The following is a 12,350-nucleotide window of genomic DNA, read 5'->3' as shown; positions in this document are numbered from 1 at the left end:
ATGAGCTGCGAGAGTCAGCACTCGCCCCGCGGCTGCCTTCACCGGCGCTGCCAGGCTGGCCTGCGATGGGCGCAGCTCGCCCTGCCGCCTGCACACCCCCAAGTGTAACTTTAGCTCAAGGGGGGAAACTCTGCCCCCGAGCACCCGCTTCTCCATCCCTCTCGGGGGTGGAGGGAGAGATGGGGAATGAGGTCCCCGGGGGGGGGGGGGACCCAACTCTGCCCGGCCGCCTCCCCGCTACCCCCCGCCACCGCCGCCGCGCCGGACTCACCCCCAAACCACATAGTTGGTCTTCACGTTCTTGGGCCAGGAGAACTCGCCGAAGATGACTTCGTCTCCCTTGACCACAATCTCCTTCTTCTGGATGTTGTACTGGCGCAGGACGCTGAGCACGTCCGCCATCTTCGCCCCCCGCCCCGCGGCCGCCGGGCCCCGGGAGCCGCCGCAGTCGCCGCCGCGCCGGCCGCCTTTCCCCGCCGGCCGCCTCGCCCTCGGCCTCCGCCTCGGCCTCCGCCGCCGCCTCCTCCTCCCCCTCCTCCTCCGCCGCCGCCGCCGCCGCCGCCGCCGCGCTCCAACAGCAGCTGCACTAGCAGCGCCCTCGCCTACGACAGCAGCGGGAGCAAGCCGCCCCGGCCGCCGAGGACCCCACGCTCACAGGCGAGGCCCCGCCGCCGGCTGTCCTCGGAGAACGCCTGAGCGCGTGCCAACCCCGCTGCCGGGCCGCCGCCAGGGGGAGTCGCCGCAGCCCAGGAAAACGCCCCTCCCGGACGCCCACTCGGCAAGGAGGCCGACTCCCGGCCCGCAACTCCGAGCGCCGGGACACCGCACCCACAGACGTACGCGAACGTTGCCGGGCGGGCGCGCGCGCGCACGCGGAGCACGTACCTTGTCCGCCCCCCACGCCCCCCGGCGGCGCGCGCGGAGTAAGTGACAGGTGCGCGCGCACCTGCACCCCGGCGCTCAGTTCCTAGAGTGCGCGGCGCCGCGGGACACACTTCCGCGCGGCGCGAGGCGCCGGGAACCTCCTTCCCCCTGCCCGCGGCGAGCGGGAAGGTTTGCGGAATGCTGGGGCTCTCCGTCCCGTCTGCACCAGCCCCAGGCTTTGCAGAAGGTGGCCAGCTCCAAGGAATCCATCGCTTCCCTTTGGAGAGGGGTTTAAGTTTTTGTTTTCTTGATTTCTTCATTGGGGGATTTCTTCATTGGGGGATTCATGGTTTACAATCGACAGTAAAATCCAGTAGTTTGTACATGCATAACATTTCCACATAATAATACAACCCCCGCTAGGTCCTCTTCTGCCATGGTCCAGGACCTGAAGCCTCCCCACTCTCCCACCCCAGAGTCTTTTACTTGGGTGCCATACACCAACTCCAGTCCAAGTTCTGCTTTGTGGAGAGGGATTTGATTTTTGAGGGTTTTGTTTTGGGTTTTGCCTTGTGGGATACACCGAACCCCGCGGTGCAGAAACCGAGTCACCACGCTTTGTAAGGTGCTGCTGGACCTTGGAGTTGCTGCCTCCTCGTGCACCGGCTAGTGGAGAAGTTAGTGTGAGAACAAGGTGAAAGCGTACAGGAAGCCATCAAAATATCGTCGATGCTGTACTGCCTCTTCCAATTCCTTTTAAAAAAATATTTTGGGGGCCGGGTGGTGGCACACCTGGTTGAGTGCACATATTAACAGTACTAAGTACCTGGGTTTGAGCCCCTGGTTCCCACCTGCAGGGGGAAAGCTTTGCAAGTGGTGAAGCAGTGCTGCAGGTGTCTCTCTTTCTCTCTCCCTCTCTATCTCCCCTACCCTCTCAATTTCTGGCTGTCTCTATCCAATAAAGATAATTTAATTTTTTTTTAAAAAAAACTTAAATATATATATTTCTTTATTATTGGATAGAGACAAGGAAAAATTGAGAGGGTAGACTTGATGGGGAGATACAAAGAGGCAGAGACACCTGCAGCCTTGCTTCACCACTCACAAAACTTTCCGCCTGCAGGTGGAGACCAGGGCCTTGAACCTGGGGCCTTGTGCATTGTAACAAGTGCGCTCAATCAGGTGCGCCACCACCTGGCCGGTCTCTAATCTTCTATCTAGCAGAAATAAAGAAAACACCATCACCACCTTTGAGAGCATATAGAGTCATGCAAGCAACTGAGACCAGCTATAACGTTAGTGGAATATGTCAATTCAAGTTCACTTAAGTCATCTGCCCGCTATTAACATTCTCCCACCCGAGTACTGACCATGATCCTACCCTGTTTAACTTCATCGATCTTCCAGCACCTTCTGAGTAGTATGGCTGTATAGGTCTTAAAGATTCTCTAGGACTAAACAATGTGCTAGCCACACGGATGTAATGACACAGGGGTGCTATCTTTTGGTTTTGTAGGAGGTTGCAGTAACTGTAGGAGGCAAAGCGTAAACTGTGCAAGTGCTCTGATAGACTGTGCGCTAAAAGATTTGGTTGTGCCAATAAAAGATTTCCCCCTTTCTACTGTGAAAGTTTTGGGAGCCAGGCAGTGGCGCAGCAGGTTAAGCGCACGTGGTGGAAAGCGCATGGACCTGCATCAGTGCCTTGGTTCCAGCCCCGGCTCCCCACCTGCAGGGGAGTCGCTTCACAGGCGGTGAAGCAGGTCTGCAGGTGTCTTTCTCTCCCCCTCTCTGTCTTTCCCTCCTCTCTCGATTTCTCCCTGTCCTACCCAACAACAACGACATCAATAACAACAATAAAAACGACGATGACGATAAACAACAAGGGCAACAAAAGGGAAAAAAATAAAATAAAAATAAAAAGTTTTTAGAGAAGTCGGGCGGTAGCGCAGCGGGTTAAGCGCACATGGCGCGAAGGGCAGGGACCAGCGTTAAGGATCCCGCCCGGTTAGAGCCCAGCTGCCCACCTGCAGGGGAGTCGCCTCACAGGTGGTGAAGCAGGTCTGCAGGTGTCTGTCTTTCTCTCCCCTCTCTGTCTTCCCCTCCTCTCTCCATTTCTCTCTGTCCTACCCAACAACGACGACATCAAAACAACAATAACTACAACAATAAAACAAGGGCAACAAAAGAGAATAAATAAAATTAAATGATTTTTTTAATGTCAGACCCCCCCAAGGTATATATTTGGTTTAAGGTACAAAGGGCTACTATAGATTGACCATTTCTTTTCAGAGAAGTAAGAAGGATCCTGCCGAGCCTTCAGAACGCCAGTAAAATCAGGTAAGGCGTCCATCCACACTTGCAGGAGGGAAGGGTCACAAGAGGTGAAGCAGGTGTTTCTCTCCTTCTCTATCTTCCTCTCCCGTCTCAATTTCTCACTCTTAATAATATACACCACTTTGGGATTAGGATTTAAACATCTGAATTTGGTGGATGGGCAAGAATACATTCAGTCTATGGCAGTGACCAGTATCTCTGTGGGGATAATTTTTAGTTTTGAGCTTAATGTTTCTTAACTTCCATGTAGTGAGATATGCCATTAGTGATTTATTGCAGGGCAGTGGCACACTTGGTAGGACCTCAGTTCAAGCCCCTGAACCCTATCTGCCGATGGGAAGCTTCATAAGCCGAGAAACAATGTTAACCAGGTGTCTCTTTCTCTTTCCCTATCTCCACCTGCTCTCTCTCTTTTTTTTTTTTTAAAGAAAGATTTTATTTATGAGAAAGACAGGAGAAGAAAGAAAGAACCAGACATCACTCTGGCACATGTGCTGCCGGGGATCAAACTCGGGACCTCATGCTTCGGAGTCCAAAGCTTTATCACTGTACCACCTCCCGGACCACATCCACCTGCCCTCTTGATTTCTGTCTCTTCAAATAAATAAAACAATACATTAAAGAGTAATCAGTTGATGGTAACAAAAGACTGAATTTTGCAGAACATTTTGCGTTTATTAAAAACCCTTCCGGACTGGGGAGATGGCATAGTGCTTATGCAAAAGGAATTTCTTTCCTGTGGCATGAAGGACCCAGGCTCAGTCCCCAGCACCGTAAACCAGAGCTAAGCAGTGCTCTGGTGATAAATACATAAATAAATTATAAATGTTGGTCCACTACAGTTGACCTAAAAATCGAAAACTCAAGTTAAGCAATATAACTGAAAATTGGAAAAAATTAGTCTTGTTTCTTTATCCTGGAAAAAAAAGTCACACTTATCAATCAACTTTTGAAAGATCCCTAATAGTCATCAGCTTTCAGTCTCCAGAGAATGAATGTCCAAAAACCAAGAGAAACTTAAATGCTGCATCTCTTCAGTTGGAAAACACTGATACAAGATTTTTTAAAATATTAATTTATTTGATAGGACTGAGAAATTGAGACGGAAAGAAGAAAGAGAAATAGGGGCCAGGCAGTAGCACAGTGGGTTAAGCACACATGGCATGAAGCGCAAGGACCGGCCTAAGGATCCCAGTTCTAGCCCCCAGCTCCCCACCTGCAGGGGGGGGTCACCTCACAGGTGGTGAAGCAGGTCTTCAGGTGTCTATCTTTCTCTCCCCCTCTGTCTTCCCTTCCTCTCTCCATTTCTCTCTGTCCTACCCAACAACAACAATGACAATAACAATAAATACAACAACAAGGGCAACAAAAAAAAGGGGGGAGGGAAATGGCCTCCAGTGCAGGCAATAAGCCCCAATGATAATCCTGGAGGGAAAAGGAAAAAAAGAAGAAAAATAGAAGGACACCTGCAGCACTACTTTACCACTTGTGAAACGTCCCCCTGCAGATGGGCACTGGGGGCTTGACCCCAGTCCCTTATATATTGCAACATGTGCACCGCCAACTGGCCACTGATCCAAGATCTTTACCTTTCAATTTGCCACTACATCTACTAGCAATATATAAGAAGGAGGAGGAGGAGGAGGAGGAGGGGGAGGGGGAGGGGGAGGGGGAGGGGGAGGAGGAGGAGGAGGCGGCGGCAATGACTTCCAGCAGTTCTAGCCTTATGGCTTTTGGAGATAAATAAATCTCCAAGTTTTAGATCTTGAAGGATGTTTGAAGGTAGTTTTAATGGAAATGCAGTCTGAACCTGCTAGCAGTAATTCTTGAAGGCATGATAAATCTTGTGGATTATGTATTCCTATTTGTGATGGGGTAGAATTGAAAGCACATGTTTCAATGAAAAAGGATGTGATGTGGTAGTTTTTTTTTTTTAAATAAAACTCTTTAATTTTTTTTTTGAGAGAGAGATACAGAGACACACATACAGAGAGAAACACCAGAGCACTGCTCAGCTCTGGCTTATGGTGGTGCGGGGGACTGAACCTGGGACTTAGGAGCCTCAGGCATGAGAGTCTGTTTGCATAACCATTATGCTGTCTCCCCCGCCCCTGACGTGGTAGTTTTTAACTGATGAAGAGATCATTTGTGGATCCCAGAAAGGATACATTTTACTTTCATCAAGGCCAGTGGTAATACTAAATGCTAAAAGTCCCAGGGCTGGGCAGTGGCACATCTCGTTAACTACACTTGTTATCATGCAAGGACCCAGGTCCAAACCCTAACTCTCCCACCTGCAAAGCGGATGCTTCACAAGTGGTGAAGCAGGTCTGCAGAGGTCCATCTGTTCTCTAACTTCTTTTCACTCTCAATTTCTTTCTATCTTATAAAATCAAATCGAAAGGGGAAAAATATGGAAAATTTTCCAGCCACACCCTAGCAATAACCCTGGTGAAAAAAAACTCAAAGTTTTCTGAGAGTTTTACTAACTTTTTTATCTTCTGTAAATTTGTAGCGGATAAGGACATGCACTTATATGTCCCTTGCAAGGAAAAACCTCTGTCCATCCTAGAATAACACACAGCAACCCAAGAATATTCATATTTTATAGCTGGGGACGTTTGTCCAGTGTCCATTTGGCAGTGTTCAAAGGGATCTCAAGTTTTCTGTCCATTTTCCATCCTTACTTTCTTGCCTGGATATGTCCTTGTCCAGAAGATGCACATTAGAAACAACATTCTTGGTAACCTGGGGAGAGAGCAAAATAATTATACAAGAAATTGTCATGTCTGAGGTTCTGACATGCCAAGTTAAATCCCCAACATCACCAAAAGCCAGAGCTGAATAGTGCTCTGATCTCCCTTGCTCTATTTTTAAAAATTCCATATTATACTAGATATTATATTTGTTATATTATATTACATTATATTATATTATTAATTTGATAGAGGCAATCAGAAATTGAGAGGAAGGGAGAGATAGATAGATAGATAGATAGATATAGATACACCTGCAGCCCTGCTTCACCACTCACAAAGCTTTCCCCCTACAGGTGGGGACTGAGGGCTTGAACCTGGGTCCTTGCACATTGTAATGTGCGCTTAGCCAGGTATACCACCATCCAGCCCTATCTCCCTTGCTCTATATTTTTCTCTCTGTATCACTATTTCATTAAAATAAATAAATAAATATTGTGTTTTTTATACTTTACGGCATGTTGTGAATCTTTTCCTCTCCAGGGTTATCGCTGGGTTTCCATGATAGCACAACAAATCCATTGCTCCTGTGGCCAATGGATTTTATTGGATAAGACAGAGAAATTGAGAGGAGAGGGGAAGATAAAGAGGGAGAGATAAAGAGGGAAAGAGAAAAACAGACACCTATAGTCCTGCTTCATCACTTATGAAGAGACCCCTGCAAGTGAGGAGCCAGGCTCAAACTGGGATCCTTGTGTTTTATACTATGTGTACTTAACCCAGCAAGCCACCACCTGGCCCTCAATAAAATATTGTTTAAAAGGAAAAGAAATGAGGCAGAGGAGACAGCATAATGGTGATGCAAACTGCTTTCATGCCTGAGGCTTTGAGGTTCTAGGTAGGATCCCTGACACCATCAACCAGAGCTGAGCATTGCTCTGGAAGGAATAACAGGGTTGGGCTTAAACACACACACACACTGCAGTGCAGAAGGACCCAGGCTCAATCCCCTGATCCCCGTCTGCAGGGGGAAAGTTTCACGAGTAGTAAAGCAGGGCTACAGGTGTCTCTGTTTCTCTCCCTCTTTACTTCCCTCTCCCCTCTCAATTTCTCTCTGTCTCTATCTAAAATGACTGCCAGGAGCTGTGGATTCGTAGTGCTGCTGGCACAGAGCCCCAGTGATAACCCTGGAGGAAAAAAAAAATTGATAACATGTGCATAATAATTTTACATATGAAAATAATACATACATGAATTCATACACATATAAATATAGACTTGAGAACTTAGTCATCTGAACTGATTTAATTCTGGGAGAAACATATTTAAGGTTAAGTTTAATTAAGTATGTGGTAGCATAGCCCTCCTGGCAGCTTTAAATTACTCTTTCCCTCATAAATTAGCAACAAACCAATTAAATCACATATATCTGAGAGCACCGCAGAGATTTATTTAAAATAGTTTTCTTTTTTCTTTTCTTTTTATTTTTGAGAGAGATGCAGAGAGAGAAAGACACACACAGAGAGAAACACCAGAGCACTGCTCAGCTCTGGCTTCTGGTGGTGCGGGGGGATTGAGCCTAGGAATTGGGAGCCTCAGCATGAGAGTCTGTTTGCATAACCATTATGCTGTCTCTGCCCTGAAATAGTTTTTTACATTGTTATACAATCATTGAGTTCTGATAAGAGAAGGAAGATGACTGAGCATAGTGTTATAGTAATGGACAGCAGTGTGTGAGAGGAACAACAGTATTTATATAAGGTAAATAAGTGAGAAGGGCTGAGTTTTATCGGCTATTTGTCAATAAAAGAGACTGCTGGCTTGAGAAACAATTAGATTTAGTAGAGACACTAGAACAATCTATTGAAGATTACAGTGTTCTTTTTATTTATTTATTTATTTATTTTTTTGCCTCCAGGGTTATTGCTGGGACTCTGTGGGGATACTGCGAATCCACTGCTCCTGGAGGCTACTTTTCCCCCATTTTTGTTGCCCTTGTTGCTCTTGTTGTTACTGATGCCTTTGTTATTGGATAGGACAGAGAGAAATGGAGAGAGGAGGGAAAAATAGGAGGAGAGAAAGATAGACACCTGCAGACCTGCTTCACCGCCTGTAAAGCAACCCCTGTGCAAGTGGGGAGCAGGGGGCTCGAACTGGGATCCTTATGCTGGTTCTTGTGCTTTGCACCACCTGCACTTAACCCACTGCGCTACTGCCCGACCCCCAAAGATTGTAATATTCTGTTTGCTAAACTTCTTACACAAGATGGATTCATTCTGAGTGGGGGAGATAACATAATGGTTATGCAAACAGACTCATGCCTAGGTTCAACTCTCCGCACCCCCATAAGCCAGAGCTGAGCAGTGCTCTGGTAAAAAATAAGAAGAAAAAGAAGAAGAAGAAGATGGTGCATTTTCGCTACCAACTGGATCTAGTGAAAAACTGTTACAAACCTCTAAAGAATTAGTACTCAGAAAAAAAAAAAAAAGAATTAGTACTCGGGAGTCGGGCGGTATCACCGCAGGTTACACGAACCTGGCGCCAAGCTGCATAAGGATCCCAGTTTGAGCACCCTGTCCCCACCTGCAGGGGATAAGCTTCACAAGTGGTGAAGCAGTGCTGAGGTGTCTCTCTGTCTCTCTCCCAACCCCTCCCCTCTCAGTTTCTGACCGTCTCTATTCAACAAATAAATAAAGATCAAGGGAGTCGGACAGTAGCGCAGCGGATTAAGCTCAAGTAGGGCAAAGCACAAGGACAGGCGTAAGGATCCCGGTTTGAGCCCCTGGCTCCCCACCTGCAGGGGAGTCATTTCACAGGGAGTGAAGCAGGTCTGCAGGTGTCTATCTTTCTCTCCCCCTCTCTGTCTTCCCCTCCTCTCTCCATTTCTCTCTGTCCTGTCTAGCAACGACGACATCAATGATAACAATAATAACTACAACAACAAGGGCAATAAAAGGGAAAATAAATATTAAAAAAAAGATTAAAAAATTTAAAAGAAGAGAATTAGTACTCGTAGTGCATGTTCAGACTATTCCTAAACAAAGAGAAAAGGACTTTTAATCTAAGGTCCAGGAAATAAAAATTTTAAAACATATTTTATATCTTAACTTCATTACAATCATTGAACTATATTTTACTGAAATATTTATTTTTAATATTTAAAAGTAGCTTAATAATGATTAACAAGATTGTAAGATAACAAGTACAATTCCACCCAGTTCCTACCACCTGAGTTCTGTGTCCCATCCTTTCCACTGAAAACTTCCCCATTTATCCCTCTAGGAGTATGGACCAAAAATTCTTTTTGGGGTGTAGAAAGTGAAAGGTCTAGCTTCTGCAATTACCTTTCTGCTGGACATGGACATTGGCAGACCAATCTATAACCCTAGCCTGTTTCTATCTTTCCCTAGTGGAGTAGAGCTTTGGAGAGGTGACAGTCATGTACACATTGATAAGGACATGTTTATTTTCAATTAACATAAAATATATCAACCTCTTTTTGCACTGACAAGTTCACCTAGGATTTGAAATCATCTTCAATTTGAAGAATTCTAGAAAACTTTTTTTTTTAAATCAGAGTACTGCTCAGCTCAGGGTTTTTATTATTATTATTATTTATTCATTACCTTTTGTTGTCCTTGTTTTTATTACTGTTGTAGTTATTATTGAAGTCGTTGTAGTTGGATAGGACAGAGAGAAATGGAGAGAGGAGAGGGAGAGAAAGACAGACACCTGCAGATCTGCTTCACTGCCTGTGAAGCGACTCCCCTGCATGTGGGGAGCCGGGGGCTCAAACCGAGATCCTTATGCCGGTCAATGCACTTTACCCTCTACTACGCTACCGCGGGACTCCTTCAGCTCAGGTTTAAGGTGGGGTAGGGGAGGGGCCAGTTTCTGAGCCTCAGGTGTGAGAGTCTCTTTGCATAGCCATTAGGCTATCTCCCCCACCCGCTAGAAAACTCTTAATTGTGTTTATTGTTATTTAATGTTTACCTCCTTCACTGCATGAGAAGCATCCTCCTAAAGGAGGGGAGCTGGGATCCTTGAGCCGGTCCTTGCACTTATTAGTAATGTGTGCACTTGACCTGGTGCGCCAAAGCCCAGCCCCCATTTCTTGTTTCTTTTTTGTTTGTTTGTTTTGTTTTTTAATCAGAGCACTGTTCAACTCTGGTTTATGGTGGTGCAGGGGATTGAATTTGGGACTTTAAGACCTGAGGGAAGAAAGTCTCTTTGCATAGCCATTATACTATCTACCCCTGACCCTGTACTTGGTTTTTTTTTTTATTATTATTATTTCCTTATTTGCACATGCATAACATTCCCCAGTTTCCCATATAGCAATACAACCCCCACTAGGTCCTCTGTCATCCTTCTTGGACCTGTATTCTCCCCACTCACCCACTCCCACCCCAGGGTCTTTTACTTTGATGCGATACGCCAATTCCATTTCAGGTTCTACTTGTGTTTTTTTTTTTTTTTCTTCTGATCTTGTTTTTCAACTCCTGCCTGAGAGTGAGATCATCCCATATTCATCCTTCTGTTTCTGACTTATTTCATTTAACATGAATTTTTCAAGGTCCATCCAAGATCAGCTGAAAACGGTGAAGTCACTATTTTTTACAGCTGAGTAGTATTCCATTGTGTATATAGACCACAACTTGTTCAGCCACTCATCTGTTGTTGGGCACCTGAGTTGCTTCCAGGTTTGGCTATTACAAATTGTGCTGCCAAGAACATATGTGTACACAGATCTTTTTGGATGGATGTGTTGGGTTCCTTAGGATATATCCCCAGGAGAGGAATTGTAGGATCATAGGGTAGGTCCATTTCTAGCCTTCTGAGAGTTCACCAGACTGTTCTCCACAGAGGTTGGACCAATTGACATTCCCACCAGCAGTGTAGGAGGGTTTGACCCCACACCCTCTCCAGCATTTGCTGCTGTTACCTTTTCTGATGTATGACGTTCTCACAGGAGTGAAGTGGTATCTCACTATTGTCTTTATTTGCATTTCTCTGACAACCAGAGACTTGGAGCATTTTTTTCATGTGTTTCTCAACCTTTTGGATCTCTTCTGTGGTGAATATTCTGTCCATGTCCTCCCCCCATTTTTGGATGGGGTTGTTTGTTGTCTTGTTGTTAAGTTTGGCAAGCTCTTTATATATGTTGGTTATTAAACTCTTGTCTGATGTATGGCATGTAAAGATCTTCTCCCATTCTGTGAGGGGTCTCTTGGTTTGGGTAGTGGTTTCTTTTGCTGTGAAGAAGCTTTTTAATTTGATGTAGTCCCATAGGTTTATACTTGCCTCAGTCTTCTTTGTAATTGGATTCATTTCATTGAAGATGTCTTTAAAATGTATGTGAAAAAGAGTTCTGCCAATATTTTCCTTTAAGTATCTGATAGTTTGTGGTCTAACATCCATGTCCTTGATCCACTTGGAATTTACTTTTGTGTTTGGTGAAATACAGTGGTTCAGTTTCATTCTTCTGCATGTTTCAACCCATTGTTTCCAACACAATTTGTTGAAGAGACTCTGCTTTTCCCATTTAATAGTCTGGGCCCCTTTGTCAAAGATTAGATGTCCATAAGTGTGGGGGTGTACTTGGTTTTTTAAAGTTTTCTGTTTTTTTTTTTTTTTTACCAGAGCACTGTTCAGCTCTGGTATATGGTAGTACAGGGGATTGAACCTGGGATTCTGAAGCCTCAGGCATGAGAGGTTCTTTGCATAACCATTATGCTATCTATCCCTGCCCTTTTTAAAAGATTTTTAAAATATTTATTTATTCCCTTTTTTTAATCGTTGTAGTTATTATTGTTGTTGTTATTGATGTCACTGTTGTTGGTTAGGACAGAGAGAGATGGAGAGAAGAGAGGAAGACAGAGAGGGGGAGTGAAAGACACCTGCAAACCTGCTTCACCGCTTGTGATGCGACTCCCCTGCAGGTGAGGAGCCAGTGCTCAAACCGCCTATATTTGTTTTTAACTAGAGCACTGCTCAGCTCTGATTTATGGTGGTGCTGAGGATGGGACCTTGGAGGCGCAATCATGAGTCTTTTTCCATAATTACAGTGCTTTGTCTCCATCTGACTGTTTATTTAACTCATAACACATTTTAGAATTTAGGGAGAATTTAGAGGGTTTAAATTATGACAATTTTTTTCCCTTTTGTTGCCCTTGTTGCTTTTTATTGTTGTAGTTATTATTGTTATATGTTGTTATTGATGTCATTGTTGTTACATAGGACAGAGAGAAATGGAGAGAGGAGGGGAAGACAGAGAGGGGGAGAGAAAGACAGACACCTGCAGACCCATTTCACCACTTGGGAAGCAACTCCCCTGCAGGTGGGGAGCCGGGGACTCAAACTGGGACCCTTAAGCTGGTCCTTGTGCTTGGCGCCATGTGTGCTTAACCCGCTGCGCTACCGCCTGACTCCCAAATTATAACAAATTTAAGTCTA

General features: G+C 45.4%; 1 protein-coding gene across 1 annotated transcript in view; it reads right to left on the bottom strand.

Annotated features, from left to right (window-relative positions):
• The window catches only part of CDC73 (cell division cycle 73), a 110,698-nt gene extending 109,895 nt beyond the window's left edge, over positions 1–803 (bottom strand). The window contains exon 1 of the mRNA XM_007539762.3: positions 272–803. Coding sequence (XP_007539824.3) covers positions 272–402 — 131 coding nt within the window. The 5' untranslated portion in view covers positions 403–803. The remainder of the gene's footprint in view (positions 1–271) is intronic.
• Positions 804–12,350: the final 11,547 nt, after the last annotated feature.

Source organism: Erinaceus europaeus, chromosome 19 (assembly GCF_950295315.1).
Source record: "Erinaceus europaeus chromosome 19, mEriEur2.1, whole genome shotgun sequence".
NCBI classification, from domain to species: Eukaryota; Metazoa; Chordata; class Mammalia; order Eulipotyphla; family Erinaceidae; genus Erinaceus; species Erinaceus europaeus.
Note: the sequence above shows the minus strand (reverse complement) of the source record. Positions and strands in the feature narration are given on the sequence as shown.